General features: G+C 35.8%; 3 protein-coding genes across 4 annotated transcripts; all 3 read right to left on the bottom strand.

Annotated features, from left to right (window-relative positions):
* LOC18608820 (E3 ubiquitin-protein ligase At3g02290) lies at window positions 60-3,602 on the bottom strand. Of its 2 annotated transcripts, none has more exons than XM_018115980.1 (6): window positions 3,239-3,602; window positions 2,481-2,552; window positions 2,135-2,313; window positions 1,082-1,520; window positions 797-906; window positions 60-480 (listed from the first exon to the last, which is right to left on the bottom strand). In XM_018115980.1, exons 3-6 carry the CDS (start codon window positions 2,252-2,254, stop codon window positions 454-456), a joined length of 696 nt encoding a protein of 231 aa, XP_017971469.1. In that variant the 5' UTR covers window positions 2,255-2,313; window positions 2,481-2,552; window positions 3,239-3,602; the 3' UTR covers window positions 60-453. The 2 variants fall into 2 exon arrangements, with proteins under 2 accessions (XP_017971469.1, XP_017971470.1); XM_018115981.1 differs by having other exon boundaries at window positions 2,481-2,567; window positions 3,239-3,526.
* On the bottom strand, window positions 4,260-5,606 carry LOC18608819 (uncharacterized protein At4g14100). The gene is made up of 2 exons (XM_007043696.2): window positions 4,764-5,606; window positions 4,260-4,624 (listed from the first exon to the last, which is right to left on the bottom strand). Exons 1-2 carry the CDS (start codon window positions 5,239-5,241, stop codon window positions 4,467-4,469), a joined length of 636 nt encoding a protein of 211 aa, XP_007043758.1. The 5' UTR covers window positions 5,242-5,606; the 3' UTR covers window positions 4,260-4,466.
* LOC18608818 lies at window positions 5,705-11,187 on the bottom strand. Its single transcript, XM_018115868.1, has 4 exons — window positions 9,940-11,187; window positions 7,841-8,412; window positions 7,520-7,739; window positions 5,705-7,125 (listed from the first exon to the last, which is right to left on the bottom strand). The coding sequence occupies exons 1-4, from the start codon at window positions 11,185-11,187 to the stop codon at window positions 5,776-5,778; spliced, it is 3,390 nt and encodes a 1,129-aa protein (XP_017971357.1). The 3' UTR covers window positions 5,705-5,775.

Raw genomic sequence — 17,330 nt, 5'->3', positions numbered from 1 at the left:
ATCATCCATACTCTTCATGTGAAAGTGAACATAAATGATTGCCATGGGAAGAACATGCGCAGGTTTAATTTCTTTATTTTATTCCATAACTAATCCTCATCCTTCTTGTACCATCAGCATATTTAGCTTAGGTAATTTCATCAACTGAGGAACAAATTGCAGCTGGTATTGATTGTTACATGTCATTGAGTTGATTCCATGACAATTATGTTTACAAGCAGTTAACATAACTTCACACAAATTATTAGTTTTTTTACATAAAAAGTAACATCATGAACATTTAAGTATGAGTACGAAGAAATAACCAAGTAGTACAACTAGTGACATAAAGAACAACAGCTTCTATACATGTCATGCCTCTTTAATAAAATATCAGAAAGCTTTATATATACTGATATTACCAGCAGCTCTATATGTATTTGCTCCATTGCATTGAAATCAGATGTAATAGACTTAAGGACTTTCACAGAACTCCATCTCCTGAACCACAAAAGAAATGAAACTTAAGATCACATGCACCCAAAAAAATCTGGAAAAATAATATCTGGTCATAAATTATCGATCCAAGGAGAGGAAGTGGCTAAACAAAGTGCTTGGAAAGTAGGTAGTCAACATAACACTGGTATGTTTAAATAACTTATGTTTCCTATTTCTCATGTCAATAGGCAAAACCAATCAAAAATCTTAGTAGTTATTCTGGATCACAAGATTACAAAATTTACCCTTAACACCCAATGGGCTGAACTACAGAGACTGCAGAATATCTGCATTTTAGATTGAGTCATTTGGAACATACCTTGCCACATATCGGACAACTTTCACTCCTTTCCAACCATTCATAAATACAACCAAGATGAAAATGGTGTGAGCACCGCGTAGTGATTTTAGGATTTTCAGGGGTATATTCTGCAAGATATTAATACTCATGTGAATGTAAGTATAACTTAAAATTACTAAAAAATTTCATTTTTCAATACCACTGCTGCTTAGTAAATTCTTACCATACACTGATAAAAAACAAGCATACCACTACAACTACAAAACACAGTTCTTTCTTCTTTATAAGGATGAATATGCTTACCATCAAGACAAGTGGGGCAGACATCTTCATCTTCAGATGAAGACTGCATGTAAGTAGGTCCATATGCAACTTTTGTAGCCAAAGTCCTCTCTGATGACTCAGGATGGCCAATCTTAGAGTCTTCTTCTGAATCAACTCCATTTCGCTTCTTCCCAATACCCAATGATTCTACACCAGAACTGCTCATATTTCTTCTCAGTGGTTGTGTTTCTTCTTGAAAATGAGTCACAGACTTATCACGCCTAGAGACCAAGCCATCACGCTGTAAACGAGAGTACCTCTGCTCAGAATCATAAGGGACTGGTCTAGACATTGTAACATGAGTTTCATTGATTGAATTATCTGGCACTGCAGTAGCAATTGCTGTTGATGACAAAGAAGCTCCTTGGATCTGGGATGATACAGGCCGCCCTTCCAATCTATGAAACATTGCACCATACTGCAAATGCAAGAAGAAACGGCAAGTTAAGAAGTTATTTTGTCAAACCAAAACTCATGTAGACCTTCGGTTATATGACATTGTGAAAGCAACATAATGAATGCATTTGCCTTTAAAGAAAAACAAAGTACATATGCAATCTTTCTATCACTAATTTGGCATCTAAAGAAGTTCTGACTTTCAGAGAAATTCTGACTAGAGTATGCATAAAATTTATAAATTTCTTTCTTGGACTATTATTCTACACACCGCCAGTGGAGTTTTAAAACTCTACAAGGGGGTTTAGAATATTATGACATGTCTTTTCATTTATCATATAAAATTATTATTTTTTAAATATACCTTAATGGGGTATGTAGCAACCCTCTAACCCTGCTTGTGGAGTTTAAAACTTCACCGGCGGTATATAGCATAATAATTTTTTCTTTCTTAACGACTTTAATTTTGTGCAAATTGAGGCTCAGAGCAACTGGCAAAAGAAGCACAGATATATGTTCCATGCCTTGCCTTCAGAGTTTACAAAATTACAGAATAAATCGGCAGCATAAAAATGAAAGTAAACTGATAAGAATAATTCCGTTTCTGCAGATAACCACAAGATAAGAGAGACATACCCCAGTGAATAGCTGGTAGAAGAAGAATCTTAGGCAGATGCAGTGCCTATATATTGAATTGCTAGGATAAGCATATTCTTCATGCTCATCACCACATGGACAGCAGCAAAAAGCACCCATTTATGCTTGCAATGTATGTATTTCTCAGTACTCAAATCTGGAAGAGCTCTTAAAGCTTGCTGGGAAAATTTTTATACATATATATACAATGTTAAGCTTCCAAATGCAAGACAAAACCAATGGAATTGAGAACAAAGACAATCATGAACATGAGTCAGAAAATTTTTTTACAGCAATGTAGAGATAGCAGAGCAAATTTGACCACATAAATGGAAGAAATAAGGACCTGGTTAATTCTTTTGTCACCAAGGCCGCTCAGTTCTTTGGTGTTTTGACTGAATCCCGAAGTTCAAATTTTCTGAGAAAAAGAAACCTGATTCATGATAATGACAAAAAAATAAAAATAAAAAGGAGGCTAACGTTAGGCAGCAGGAAAAAGAGAAGATCCCTCCTTCACTAGGAGCTCGATGGATGCACTGCAAATGGGTTTATTCATAATAAAGGAATCCTAAAAATGCTCCAATTTCTTTTGCCATAACTGTAGAAGTTTCTCTTCAACAATGAGTTGCCTCACAATATATAATTTTACAAGTTAAAGCAGACACATTGGACATTGCTTTTCCTTCAAATGCAAATTAAAAAAATTAAAAATAAAAAACAAAAGAAAGAAGCAAAAGTTCACAGCAAAGATTTCCTTTTTTTTCTTGAAATGACCAACAGTACGGACAGTGGAAAATTTTTGCATAAAAATGCTGATAAAACAGCTCAAATAATCAGCATTGATCCTTTTTTATTATAGAAATAAAATGCCACAAAGTAATTACAATCTCCTGCGATAAAATTTACTCATTCCTTGAACCTTTCAAGAAATTTGCAAGTTCAGAGTCAACAACTAAACTAAACAGCAAGCCAAAAACAGAGGCAATTCACAAGCTTATTTTCTAAACTAATAAGCAGCAAAGTAAAGCTAATTCAGTGACCATTTTCAACAGAAACATTTAAAAAAAAAAAAGGAAATACAGAATGTAACAAAATAGAACTTACTCATCATCCACTATAAGACCAACATTTTCACGATCGCAGCCGGAAATCTAGGGTTCCTGTAAGACGAAACAAAGAGAGAGAGAGAATAGGGGAAGTTTGTGTTTTTAATAGATCCTTGGAGAAGCTACGTGCGCCTCGGGCGGAAGACGAAGATAAAAAGGATTTTCCTTTGTTGGGCGAAAACCGCGGAGAAGGAAAGCGGAGCTTTTAATTGCAGAGTTGACGGATGGGGCAAATGCAATGAAACGGATTTGGTGAGTGAAGGCTCATCATTGTTGGGATGGGATAATAATGTTAAACCTGTCTAGTAAGTCTATTATTAGTGAGTTTTTTTTCCTGTGAATCATGATTAATTCTTGGATTTGGGTTAATTGCCGACAGCAAGTGCCTTGTTGTTTTTAAATGAATTAAATTAATCTTGAGTAAAATAGCCCCCAAAATTAATAAAATTAGGAGGGGGGGCCAAAGACCCCTTGAATTTTATGCTTCAGTGGAGTGGGTCATGCTGTAGGTACAAAAGCTTAAATAATTTTTTATTTTAAAAAAAAAGGTATAAAACGGGGTTCATAAACAAGAGGACGTTAAATTATTTGGGCTGTTGGGGTTTTGTTTTTGAATATCCTAACTTCTGCTGGCTAATTTTACAAATTAATGTCACACACTCTCTTTGCCCACTTGTGCTATCAATAACTTGCCCATTTGGTCGTCAGAAACTCGTAAATCTTTTTCCTTTTTCATATTGACACAAGTGATACATTAAACTCTTTGTACATTATTTCGGGTGAGCTAGCTATATAGGTGACTTGTGTGTCATCCCTCTTTTGTGTTACGTGGACAATCTCAATTCATTCCGTGTGGGCCTAAACGGATATTGTTCAACTTTCAACGGATGGATTCCTTTCGCCATTTCTATTTGTTAAGGTGACTCGCTTGCACTGAGTCTTAATTTGCCTCTCACGGTCTTGCCATAGGGAAAAAACCAAAAGACTTGGTAAAAGGAAAATCAGAAAGAAAAACGTCAAGACAGTAACAGTATTCAGTGATGACATGCCAATAGAAGGAAGAGGGATTGCTCATCACTCAAGAGTCTGACTCAAACCGGATGTTAAGATGCATTTACAGGAAACAATTAGAGAGAAGCGTGGAATGATACTTTCAGACCATTAGGCAGCAATAAAAACATAATAGGAGTTCCGAACTTTATTATCACAAAAATCTTCATGAAAATTCAGAGCACAGCAGAACCTTTGAGAACTCCATCCACCATTGTTTCCACGGGAATACTGGTGAGAGAATCGTTCTTGTCAAAGCAGTAAACGGGGGCTTGCCACTTAGCGTCCTCAAGAGCTGCTCCTACTTCAAATGTCATCACATGCGCCTCCCTCCCTACGGTATGAGTAATTTTGTTACATTTATCAACCCAATTTGATGGATAGATTATGAGGAACAAATTATTAACAACAGGTGAAACAGTTAATTTAATTGCAGAATGAAATCGATCATAAAACTAGTCGGTAGTAGTTACCGGTGTAGAAGACCCAGTGAACAGGCCTCTTGGTGACAACATCCTCATAGTACCAGATAAAGTCCACCTTCTCCCACACATTGCACAGGAATCCATCCACGTGCTGCTGACCCAGATACTTAGCTCCATCTAGCCAGTTGGGCCGTAGGATCCCAACCTCAAGCTGGGCACTGCTGCACTTTTTGGAGGAATCAAGGGTGTAAAAAAAAGAAGTGCCGTTGTTCCATTCAAGGTCATAGAGGACATTACCAAGCTGGTGCTGAATGATATTGAAGTTTCTTCCGTTGGGCCAGTCGTACCAGAGGTCGATCACCTGTAGAATGCCGCTGTAGTTCATGACCAGGATGGAGTGGAATTGGTGGGGCCATGGGGTTGGGGTTGGGTCTTGGTCCGGTGTGGATTTGCAGAATCGTGAACAAGTGAAGATGAGGAAGAGGAAGAGGGTAATCCTGGGTGTGGGTTTGGCTAGAGAGGCCATCTTTGTTGCTTTTGCTTCTCAGAAGGACGCGTGGTATGCGTGGCGATTGGTAATACTAAAATCATCAGTCTTCGGCGCAAAGGCAAGTGACGGTTCTTTTGAGGCGTGACGGACCACTGAGGTGTTGTACACGTTCTATTTTCTGTAGCCCTTGTCCTTTGATTGCACAAAAATTCTGTGAATTACAGCTGATTAGCTAATCATGCTTATGGCAACCAAACAGAGGTCACAAGAACTCATTAGTAGTTGGGATGCTGAAAGCCTATGCAGGAAAATAAAAGAGACCATCTTCAAGTCTTCAACTCTGCTTCACACAAAGAAAGAAAGGAGGCAGTAATATAATATTTTTGTTACAAGGTTAAATCAAGTTACTTTAATGAGTCGATTATTTTCCGCAAAAACTTAAATGTCACCCGAATAATTCTGGAATTCAGGAGCATAGAAAAAGCAAAGACCACCTGAGTGAAAGCCAACCTGAACTTTAACATCTCACTTGAAAATTGCCAAAACATATTGTACACAACATCTATTTGTCTAAATATATTTCAATCCAGAGATATATTGCTGTCTAGATATTATATACTGGGCCAGGGAATAAATAATTCCTAACAACCCCAAAACCCTTATCTTAATCAAATCCGTTATAATGATGGAAGGCAGATTGAGGGGCAATGTTAGCAGCGGTGCTGAGTCTGTCTGCTTTGTGTAACTCCACACAAACCGGTTGAACAGGATGTGGCTGGGGAATGTAAAGATCAGGAGGGCTAGATTCTTGACTGCAAAGAACCAACCAGGACCCCCAATTTCGATGCCCCACCCTGCATTTCCATGCCAGACATCTTCCCATATGCTATATAGTGTGGTCAAGACCAAATAGACTGATATGGCTACTGTAACAGGGAAATACCTCTGCTTGTCCCCAAACCCAGCAACAAAATCCGAGTCCTGGTTGAGAAGCAGTAAAATAGGAGCCAAGAAGAATATTGCCTGATTTGATCCACCGGTGAGATTAACATTTAGGATCAGGCATATAGCAAAGCACATCACTGTAGCAACATTACCAACTGCAGGCATCCATGCCCCTTCAGCAGCCATCTTTTTAATTGTGAAGGTTGGCACAGCAGTCGCACGGCGTTGTTGCATGAACCTCATTCGTGGAGGGAAACCCACAGAATTGCTTTGACCAGATTGATTATGTCTAACCGAACCCCGCTCAAGAGTCTTTTCCCGTATAAGAGAAGCAAGTTCGTATTTTATTTCCAGAGCTATAAGCATAAAGATTGCAGCATACAGACCAAGAAGAGATGTCCTTGCCCCCTCAACAGCCAGTAGAGTTGTAAGCTTTCTGTCTTCCTCTCCTATTTCCCCAAATTCATTATCTCCAAGGAAGCTTTTAATTCTCACTTGACCTTCTAATAGGTAAGTCACTGGAAATAGAGCCACAAGAAGGGCAAACACCCATGGTAGGAGCTTTGTGCTGGAGGCAGATGGAAAATGGGTGAATATCACAAAAACAGATGCACAAACCATTGTTACAATGATGAGGGCATGAAGGACAGCAGCCTGAAGGAAAAATTCAGCAGATATGTAAACACCAAGAGCTATACCCATCGCAATAGAGTAAAATGCTCTCAACTCTACAATGTACTTAATGGGTATGATGGATGTCACAGCAGCTAAAGTGAGAAGAATTGCTGCTATAAGTAGCCAAGAGGGCCAAGTAGGTTTTGATGCCATGAAGCCATATATGGAAATATCATCAGCAGATTGGCGTGCAGCTTTGATTAGGTCAGATCGGTAAGTCCATGATAATGGAATTGGTGGCTGCATTAGGATAAACAGGAGACCTGTTGCCACCATGAGTACAAGGCATCTCTTTGCAGACTGCATAAGCAAGAGAAGGAAAGGGTATAATCAATAAGCTAACATTTTACATGAAAAAAGGGTGAAACATTATTTCCATACATTTGAAGCACAAATCAACCATCATTTCAAATTTATTTTCATGAATCCGCTAAGCTCAACAGCAACCATGTTATCCAGCTCAACAAGCATGCATCAAATAGCTTGATTTCCCTGCTCAGTTATTAATTAGAAGCTTGTTCTTTTAGAGCTTGAGGAGGAGAAGTATTGGAAGCATTACCGAGTTGTTAAACAACTCCTTTTCCGATTAAAATGAAACATGATTGTTTTGATGGACAATTACTTAAAAGGATATTTCATCACAAACAATAACTTAAAACAATAGATGGGAAAGAAACAGAAAAAGTATCCATACCATGACATGAGAGAAGTGCAGAGCAACTATAGGTAAACAAGCCAATCCTGTCAAAAGAATGCAAAAGCCCAGAAGTAAACCATCGGATGGAGGTCTACCATTCCACCATTGTAATGCTTCAAAAATTGTTTCACGGCAAAACCAAACTGATAACGCAACCACAGCACCATGTGCATAGCCTTGCCAGACTTTCATCTTTGATGCAGTTCGTGACTTATCCCTTCAAAGTTTAAAAAATGAACAAAAAACAACATTGCTGTCATCTGAATTTTACACACACTGAGAGAGAGAGAGAGAGAGAGAGAGAGATTAAGTGTCTACCTGTAAAGAAGCAATGGAGGTGAAATAGCCAATAAAAGGACAGCTGACACCCACACAACAGACTTTGATGTAATAAACAACATAGCCAGCTTTGAGGAATACAGACAAGTCAAAATCCAAACTGCCTTGGGTCCAATTCGGTTATCCACGGATAGTCTTCGCACAAGTGCAAAGCCAACCAATGTTGTCAGGATGACCATGTAGCTTGGATACATTACATCATCATCCAATCCATAATAGTATATGCTCGAGTAACTGAAAAACCGATTCTCAATATAGCATAGCAGCAATGCATGGCCAATCAAACCAACTTCAGTCAAAAATTGAAGTTTTGACGGAAGGAGGGCTAAACCTGGAACAGCCATGGCTAGGACAACATCCGCAACAATAAGTTTACAAAAGGATTTCAGAGACATGCCTGCCAACCATATATTTAGATCCCAGAAATTATGCAGCACAAACCACATGACCAACAAGCTCCCAAGCACAACAAAGGCAAAATATGATGGAAGGCTCTTCTTTGTAAAGAAACGAGCCAAATAAAAGCCAGCAACTGAAGGGAATGGAATGAACTGCAAAATAATGTACAAATACCACTAAAACTTCCAAATATTTAAATAAAACTAAACATGCAACATTATATGGCACATTGAACCTCATTTACCAGAAAACACAAATAAAACAATAAAAAATTTGCTTGCTCTTGGTTTCACATCACTAAACATGCTAGATGAACCTATGGTTCAAAAAAAAGGCCCCACAGATACTAGATGAATGATACCAGGTACATTCCATAGACCAAAGATGTCCTAGGAAGTCAACAATCTTCTTCCCTCAATTACATGCTGTTGCCAACAACCCTTGAGAGTCCTCTTTAGGCTTTAGCTACATTTGCTGTGTCTCCCAGAAATTTAACAGGCAAGCCAGTTGAGAACATTGTCAAAAGAAGCATAGGCATGATCTACAATGAATAGCTTACTCAACCACCTGACAGCCCTAGGCATGAAAAACACTTATACTGCTAATTCTAGGTGTGGATATTATACAATATGAAATCAAATGTGGTAATTAGCTCCTTTTCATTCTATATGGCTTAGTTAGCAACGATGTTACACAAACTTCGCACCATAGGTCTGTGGAATCCTGCCTTTTACCAGCTAGCAACAAGGATAGTAGCTAATTTTGCTCTGTAGCTAACCAAATGGGTAAAATCACTACCATAGATTGACATTCACTGTTGATACTGATGGCTAGTCCCAATTTAGTAGGTTCTTTCTAAATTTGACCAATAGTATTAATTTACATGTGCTTTCACAGGAAAAACAAACACAAGTATATGCACAGGATATATATTTTAAAAAGTAATTATGCACTATACAAAATTCCTAAAAAAATCCAGGCCCACATGGCTCATTTTGGGATCCAACATTGTCAAATTTTTCATTTTAAGATTCAACCTATTATTTTGTTCAGATTAAGATATAACCTTTAAATTTTATCCATTTAAGGAAAATCGATGACAAAAGTTAGCAAATACAATTAATAAAACTAGCAGTTACTAGATGAGGGTCATCTTTATCAAATGCAACTTTGAATCCCTTAATTCTATTGATTGTATCTCTTATCATCAATTTTCATTAATGGATAAAATTGAAAAGGTTGAACACTAACTTGAACGAAATAATAGGTTGAATCCTGAAACAAAAAATTTGGCAAACATTAAATCCTAATATAAGCATTTAGCCAAATTCCGGTAGAATGAATTTACTGAGTTTTAACTATATTATCTTCTCATGCAGAGATAAAGTTCTACAACACAGTTCCTTAACTTCTACAAGCAAGTGTAAACTCAGTGTACTAGCTTAAATTTCCAAAAACTATGTAATTTTTCAGCTTCGTTAGCTAGTCTAAGTACATTTTAGGAGACATACAGAAGGAAACATGGGCCAGTGGGAAAAACAAAGCAAGAAAGATAACCTAGCAATGACAAAGTGGCCACTGAAATAAAAACACAAAATAATTACCATATCTCATGATTGGGTAGAGAACAGTCATCAAGTATATTCATTTCAAATAGGTAAAGAAGGAAACAAACATACCAGCACTGGAAATCCAACCACAATCGCCCCTGCAGCACTGACAACAACAGCCAAAGAAGTGAAGGCCAAAGAGCTAAATGCATCGGAAATCATTCCCAGCGCATAAGCACCAGCTCCAGCAGCCCCTCCAAGCATGGTAGTGGTCACAAGAAGATAATTTATTGGTGGTGGTACCTGAATGTACCTCCCAAACGAATGAAACACAACTCTAATCTCAAGGCAAATCACAACAACAACCAATGCAATTGCACCATTGACCAACTGTATGCTACGCAGCTGGTGGGCATTTTTGGTGAGCCACCACAATGCCCCTCTTGTTGAAGCATATAATTGAAATAAGAAAGGAATAAAGAAAAGAAGAAACAAATCACTGACAGAAGCAGCCGAGGAGAACATCACCGAGTAATGGGAAGCGATATGAAAAATGAGAGGAAAAAACAGTAAATTCAAAGTATGGAGACAACTCTCGAGTGGACCAAGAATCAAATTATCATCAGGAACTTCTCCACCGTGGTACTTAACTTCTTGTTTCGTTTTGAAAGAAGACACCCTAGGAATCGTGAAAACCCAATAGAAAACGCAATTGAAAGCCATTAGATAGTAAGAGGCATTGTTCATACCTACGGCGGAGATTGTAGCCCAAGTGAAGATTGAGGAAGCGGCGAAAGGAACGCAGGCAAAGAGGAGCCGCTCCAAAGCGAGAACAATCGAAGGGTTTTCGATTTGAATCCACTTGAACTGAAGCGAAGCCCAGATGCCAATGAGGAAGTTGGTTTGGGCGCAAAGAAAAGCGGCGAGAATAGAGAGAGGAGCGGAATTGAAAGAGTAGTAAAGAGAAGCGCTGAAGAAGAAAGCAATCTGAGCGGCGAGGAGAGAAAACCAAACACCGAAGAAAGCGCCGGATTTGAAGTTGAGCGAATCGATGATGTAAGCGATCATGAGTCCTAGGGTTAGGGTTGCTACGACGGGGGTTCCGCCGAGGTCGAGGAGGAAGGCGGCGCATGGGACGAGAGTAATGGCTAGACGGGCGTTGTGGGCGAAAGAGGAAGGGGAGAATCGGGAGTTCTTGAGAGATCGAGAGGAAGAAGAAGGAGAGGATAAGTTGGAGCTGAAATTGGAGTTAGGGTTGGGGTCGGGTGAGGAGGAGGAAGGGGAAGAAGCATTGTTGAAGGAAGAGAAAGAAGGGGCGCTTATCGACGATGAGATGTAGGGTCGGAAGGAGCGGGGTTGGAGCTCCGGCGGCATCATTTTCGCCGGAATTGGAGGGGGAAGATCGAGTGTGGTCTGAGAGTAGGCTGCCTTACGGGCTGACTGAAGAAAATGGAGCGGAAAGGAGAGAGAGAGATCACACCACTTGACGCTCCGCACTGGTTTTTTGTTTTTAGTTGATGGGCGAAATGACGTGTTTGGAGGAATGTGTACCGTTGGATAATGAATTGGTTTCGTACAAGGCTTAGGCTCAGCACTTGGCACTAAGGCAGCATCCCTCGACCCCGGGCGTGCAATTGTGAATTCTAACCGGACAACATTTTACTTGCTGGTAGGCGTACTACACCAAAATAAGAAACTCAGTAAGCATTTCAAAGTAAGGGCATGTTTGTTTGGGAGAATAGAATTTCTCTTCTATTTTTATTTTTGAGATAAAGTTATATTTACGTTTTGATATGAGATAAGTGAGGGCACATTTATTGTAATGTGTCTAATTAAATTACATTACAATATTTATTTTATAATAAATTACTATAATATAAAATTACAATACAATCACATTACAACCAAATGATGTAATGTGATTACAATCCAAAACCAATACAATCACATTACATTACACTCTACAATATTATTAAAAATATTTTAACCTTTCAATTTTATTACTTTGTTAAAAATATTTTGTAATATTATAATTAAAATAAAAAAAATAAAATATATAATATATAAAAATTAAATTAAAATAAAATAAAATATAAGATATTAAAATTTATATAATATAGGTAAAAAATTAAAATAAATATTAAAAAATTATATTAAAAGAAATGAAACTGATAAAACATAATTGACTAAGCCACAATCAAACTTGTCAACTGCAAAAACGAACTCAGTTCCAATCTATTTAAGCAGAAAACCACAGAAATTTAATTTAAACTCTAAACAATACTAAACCCACCACTTCAAAAAGATAGACAACTGTTTTCAAGCTCTAATTAAACACCAAAATGAAAACCCTAAAACAATTTGTTTATTAAAAAACCAAGTAGGAATATGAACAGTTACCAGAGCAAGTAAGTCTAGAGACGCTACCTCCCTCCATCCGGTGACGAAATCCCTGGCCGTTTGATCTCAACTCCTCCCTAATCGTGCGGTCATCTACTGCACCACAAAACTCCAATTCAAAACAACACCACTTTAACCACACCATGACAACAACAACAACAAGAAGGAACCAAACTACGAACAAAGAGAAAACCAAACAAATAAAAGATAAAAGAAAATTTGTTTAAATAAAAACTAAACTAAAGGGNAAGCACAGTAGACACAAAATTTTTTACTTAATTTAAAAACATATAGTTAAATATTATTTAATATAATAAAAAGTTTAATTATCTTCTAATACAAAATATTATTAAATTATAATGAAAATATATTTGTATTTTGATGAAAATATTATTAATTACAGTAAAAGTTATTTTGATTTTATTACTTAGAATGTTTTTATCTTTTAACAAAATAGATTCTTTAATTTTAATAAAGAGTATTTTTTTCTCATCATAGTATTTTTGTTTTTAATTAAAAAATCTTTAAATTTTAATAAAATGTATTTTTATCATTTTTTTTATTATTTTTTAACTATTCTTAAAATTATTTCTACCAACCAAACAATGGAATAAGTAATAATAGTAATTTCTATTTCATTCCATTCTCATGAACTAATTTATATAATAGTTATTTTTCTCGTATTCTATTCTCTTAGAATGACTATTCTATTCCCATTTTATTCCATTCAATGAACCAAGCATGCTGTCATTGGTTTATAAATTTTTTAAAAAGATTGTAGTATTTTTATTGAAAAGAAAAAATAATTCAAATATTAGTTACAATTTTGTTTACCTAGAATTACTTTTCTTTATAATTTTAGGTGAGGAAAAAGATTCAAACTTTAAATTTTTAAGCTATTGTGAACATTTAATATGTTTTTTATGTAATGGGGTGCAAATAAATACAAAAAAAAAAAAGAATGCTTCCCAATTGTAAAAAATAAAAGAATTTTTATTAGATAAGACATAGTATTCGAATAAACTCTGGAACTTCACTCAAAATGAAAATCAACACTCCATCCTCTATTACATGAAATTAATGTTACAAAGTTTTATTCATTTGTAATCATAACTATTAAACTTGAAAATGAGTTATAACGAGGCAATAATTCTTTTGTTGGTAATGAAAAATATATTATTTAAATAAAAATATATGAGCTGAACAAAATTTTAAGATTTTAAGTATGGAATTAGGAAAATATTTTAATGGTTTAAAGATTTTTTTATAAGAAATTATTTTAAGATTTTTATTTTGTCAAGTTAAAAATGAAAATTTTGGCCTATCTCATGAGATAGGCGTGAGATTTTTTTTGTTGATGGCTCAAAAAAAAATATTTAAGATCTCATGGGGTTTCTTAATGACTCAAATCTAGTCCGCCATCAACAATCACAAAAGGTAACAAGGAGGAGTCAAACTTTGTCTTTCTTTACTAGTTACGATAAGATCAATTACTGCTTCATGCCATTGTTACTTCAGTTTCAGAGCTCTTAATCCCTTTATCGTCTCATCCAAAACTTCTTTTGAGGCATGGCAAAAACTTTGACGACTTTATTCTAATTGCTCTCAATCCAAAGTAATGACGTTGAAGGATAAGCTTCATGCTCCAAAGGACAACAAATTTGTTACAGAATATATGCAAAATCTCGAAACTATTACAAACGAACTTGCGTTAATTGGGTTGTTGATATCTAATGATGATCTGTTCTTCATGTGCTGAATGGTGTAGGTTCAAAGCATTGTGAAATCTTTACTATTGTTCGGGGCTCATGAAACCATTATCTCCATTAAAGAGCTTTTTGATAAGCTTATAGAATATAAAGATTATCTTAAACAAGAGGAAAATTGTTTTGCATTCATTACTGCAAATGTTGGATCTTATTCTTATAATTCAAATCAAGGAGGACGTTCTAGCTTTAAAAATTGCTATCAACAAGGGCAAAATAATTACAACAAAGGTAACATCAAAGCTCTATTTCAAACTCAACCTTAATATCATCAGATAGGTAACTATTCAAACTATTACAAGGGCAATAGCAATAACAATTCTTAGTAGCAACAATTGTTTTGCTCATTGCAGCAACAATCACAGCCCTTCAAGTTCTTCGGTCAATAATTATGTAATCAATCTGGGCATGTTGCTAAAAAGTATTCTTGATTTTAAGCCTTGCACTCAAAGGATCCTATAGTGTAAAATTTTACTACTGCTCTTCAAACTCAGTCATCTAAGTGGTTAGTTGACACAAGTGCATCCCATCATGTTATGAGTGACTTGAATAATCTTTAAATTTAGTCAGACTATAATGGTACTAATGAAATTATTATTGGAGATGGTTTAGGTTTGGCAATTACCTATATAGGAATCACCACTTTACATACTTCATTGAGAAATTTTTCTTTTTCTAATATTTTATGTGTTCCTTCAATTCATAAAAATCTACATTGTCAATTTTGTAAAACAAATAGCACCTTTATTGAATTTTTTTTCCTCATTGTTTCTTGTAAAGGATTTACGCACAAGAGCATTACTTGTCAAAAGCTTCAACAAGCAAAGGGTGTATGAATGGCCACAATCAACTGTAATCTCTACGTTTATGTTGCAACCCATGGTTCAGATTGGTGTTAAAACTTCTCAAGTAAATTAGCACAATCACTTAGAACATCTATCTTCTCATATCTTTGATTCTTTACTTAAATCATGTTCTTCACCTTTTGACATCAACTAACCTAAATCCTTTATCTATCATTCTTGTGCTTGTAATAAAAGCCATAGGCTCCTTTTCAATGATTTGTTTCTAACTAGTAAATGACCTCTTGAATTAATTTATTCTGATGTTTGAGGATCAACTATAATGCTTTCATCCGATGGTTTCTAATATTTTTTAATTTTTGCCAATCATTTCACTTATTATACATGATTATTTCCTATGCAATGCAAGTCTCATCCATTTACTGTGTTCCCAAATTTCAAAAGTGTTGTTGAAAAGTTTTGTAACACTTCAATTGTATCTATTTATACAGATGAGGAAAGTGAATATACAAAATTACTTCCGATTTTCCACACTTTTGGTATCTCACATCTTTAAACTTTTTCTCACACCCCCCAACATAATGGAATGGTTGAGAGAAAACATTATCACATTGTTGAAACATGGCTTACACTTCTTCACCATGCTTCAATGCCTTTATCATTTTGGACATTTGCCTTTAAAACTATCATGCACTTAATTAATCGCATTCTTACTCCAGTTTTGAATTTAGTTTCTCTTTTGCAAGCTTTATTTGGTAAATCACTTAACGACAATAAGCTTCACACCTTTGGTTGCTCATGTTATCCTCGGATATGTCTTTATAATACAAACAAAATGCAATCAAAGTCAACAGAGTGCCTTTGTTGGGTATTCCTTACATCAAAGTGCTTATCTTTGTTATGATCATGTTTTTTATAAGACTTATGTATCTCGACATGTTGTTTTTTTTTTTTATGAAAACAGGTTTCCTTACAAGCACTTGAATAATACTTTTTCACGTTTTTAGCCATCCATTACTAGTTCATAGGTATCTATTACCATGTATCCTCCCAAATTTTCTATGCCATTTACAAGTTCAAGCCCCTAATCTTTCTTTAAGTTTTGCACAAGACCAAGTATGCATGCCATCCATTGATTTTTTTTTTTTGCTTTGATTTCAAATGTTTCTGCCTTGATAGGTGCAACTCCTCTTGCGATCTCTACTTCTTCATTAGATCTTATCTTTTCTCTTTTATTCCACCTGAAATATCACATGCGTCTACTTTTTCACCTTTGTAGCCTACTTCCACTGCCACTCTTACTCGAAGTCATCCTATGACAACAAGATCCCAAAATAATAATTTTAAATCAAATCCAAAATATGCTAGCCTTACCACTAAGCATCCAATTTCACTATTACTTGAACCATCTTCCATGTCTCAGGCTCTGCAAGATCCTAACTAGTGCAAAGCAATGTCTAACAAGTTTAATGCTCTCATTTGGAATGGCACTTGGGAATTAGTATCTTGTCATTCCAACCAAAACAGTATTGGTTGCGAATGGGTGTTTTGCACCAAAAAGCACCCTGATGGTAGTATTGAACGGTATAAAGCTTGCTTAGTTGCTCAAGGGTTTTACCAAGGATCTAGTGTGGCCTTCATTAAGACTTTCATTTTTATTTGTTAAGCTTGCAACAATTCGAATCATCTTTACTATTGCTTTATCTCAAGGATGGCAACTTCGATAAATAGATGTAAATAACGCTTTTTTGGCATGTGACATTATTTGAGGATGTTTTCATGACCCAACGTCCTAGTTTTGTGTGAGACTCTGTCAAGCTCGATTAAAAGACGATATTGTACCAAGTGGTATAACTAAGTTAAATCGAGCCTTAAACTAGTTCAAATAGAAATTCTAAGAGGAATTTGAAAATTTTGAAACCCACAAAATGACTTAGAATAGTGATTCGGAGTTCAAGGTTCAGTTTAGAGTCCATCAGGAAAATTGACCGATTAGGGATAAAACGGTCATTTTACTATTTGATGATTAAATGGAGATTTCTAGCCAAGATTTGATCACATTTGACCCAGAGTAATTATATGAAATATAATTATGATTATTGGAGTATAAAATGATGTTTAGCAGTGAAAAAATTATGATTCCTGGTATTTTTGGAGCACAAGGGCAAAATGGTAATTTTGCCACTAGATGACTAAACGAAAATTTTTATAAAATGAGTTTTTTGTCCCATTTGGTTAATATTGATCAATGTTAGTGTTATTTGAGGTTGAAAAGTAGAAATAATTTGATTCCGATACATTTCGGAGTATAGGGGCAAAATCGTAATTTTTTCGCCCCGATGGCAAATCGGTAAATTTTTCGCCCCAGCACTTGTCAAGGCCAAGGGATTTTATTCATCCTATAAATGGATGAACATGAGAAATGTGTGGTGGAGAGAGATTGCTTAATGGCTAAGTATGACACATGGACCAATGGAATGGTGACATGTGTCAAAATCTCATCAATTCATTATTTTCTTTATAAAAGGCATAAAAATCAGTCCATTTCTCC

The sequence above is a fragment of the Theobroma cacao genome, chromosome 2, assembly GCF_000208745.1.
Source record: "Theobroma cacao cultivar B97-61/B2 chromosome 2, Criollo_cocoa_genome_V2, whole genome shotgun sequence".
NCBI lineage: Eukaryota > Viridiplantae > Streptophyta > Magnoliopsida > Malvales > Malvaceae > Theobroma > Theobroma cacao.
This window is presented reverse-complemented; position numbering and strand designations above follow the sequence as displayed.

What these genes read in the sequence shown, in the direction of transcription:
- LOC18608818 (XM_018115868.1), bottom strand. Translation starts at nt 11,187, where the DNA reads ATGATGCCGCCGGAGCTCCAACCCCGCTCCTTCCGACCCTACATCTCA. An exon ending in TGGTTGGATTTCCAGTGCTG is followed by an intron (nt 8,413 to 9,939) that starts GTATGTTTGTTT and finishes ATTATTTTGCAG; the next exon opens with TTCATTCCATTCCCTTCAGT. An exon ending in CCTCCATTGCTTCTTTACAG is followed by an intron (nt 7,740 to 7,840) that starts GTAGACACTTAA and finishes TAAACTTTGAAG; the next exon opens with GGATAAGTCACGAACTGCAT.
- LOC18608820 (XM_018115980.1), bottom strand. Translation starts at nt 2,254, where the DNA reads ATGGGTGCTTTTTGCTGCTGTCCATGTGGTGATGAGCATGAAGAATAT. An exon ending in CTGCCCCACTTGTCTTGATG is followed by an intron (nt 907 to 1,081) that starts GTAAGCATATTC and finishes AATATCTTGCAG; the next exon opens with AATATACCCCTGAAAATCCT. An exon ending in GTTGTCCGATATGTGGCAAG is followed by an intron (nt 481 to 796) that starts GTATGTTCCAAA and finishes TTTGTGGTTCAG; the next exon opens with GAGATGGAGTTCTGTGAAAG.
- LOC18608819 (XM_007043696.2), bottom strand. Translation starts at nt 5,241, where the DNA reads ATGGCCTCTCTAGCCAAACCCACACCCAGGATTACCCTCTTCCTCTTC. An exon ending in TCACTGGGTCTTCTACACCG is followed by an intron (nt 4,625 to 4,763) that starts GTAACTACTACC and finishes CTCATACCGTAG; the next exon opens with GGAGGGAGGCGCATGTGATG.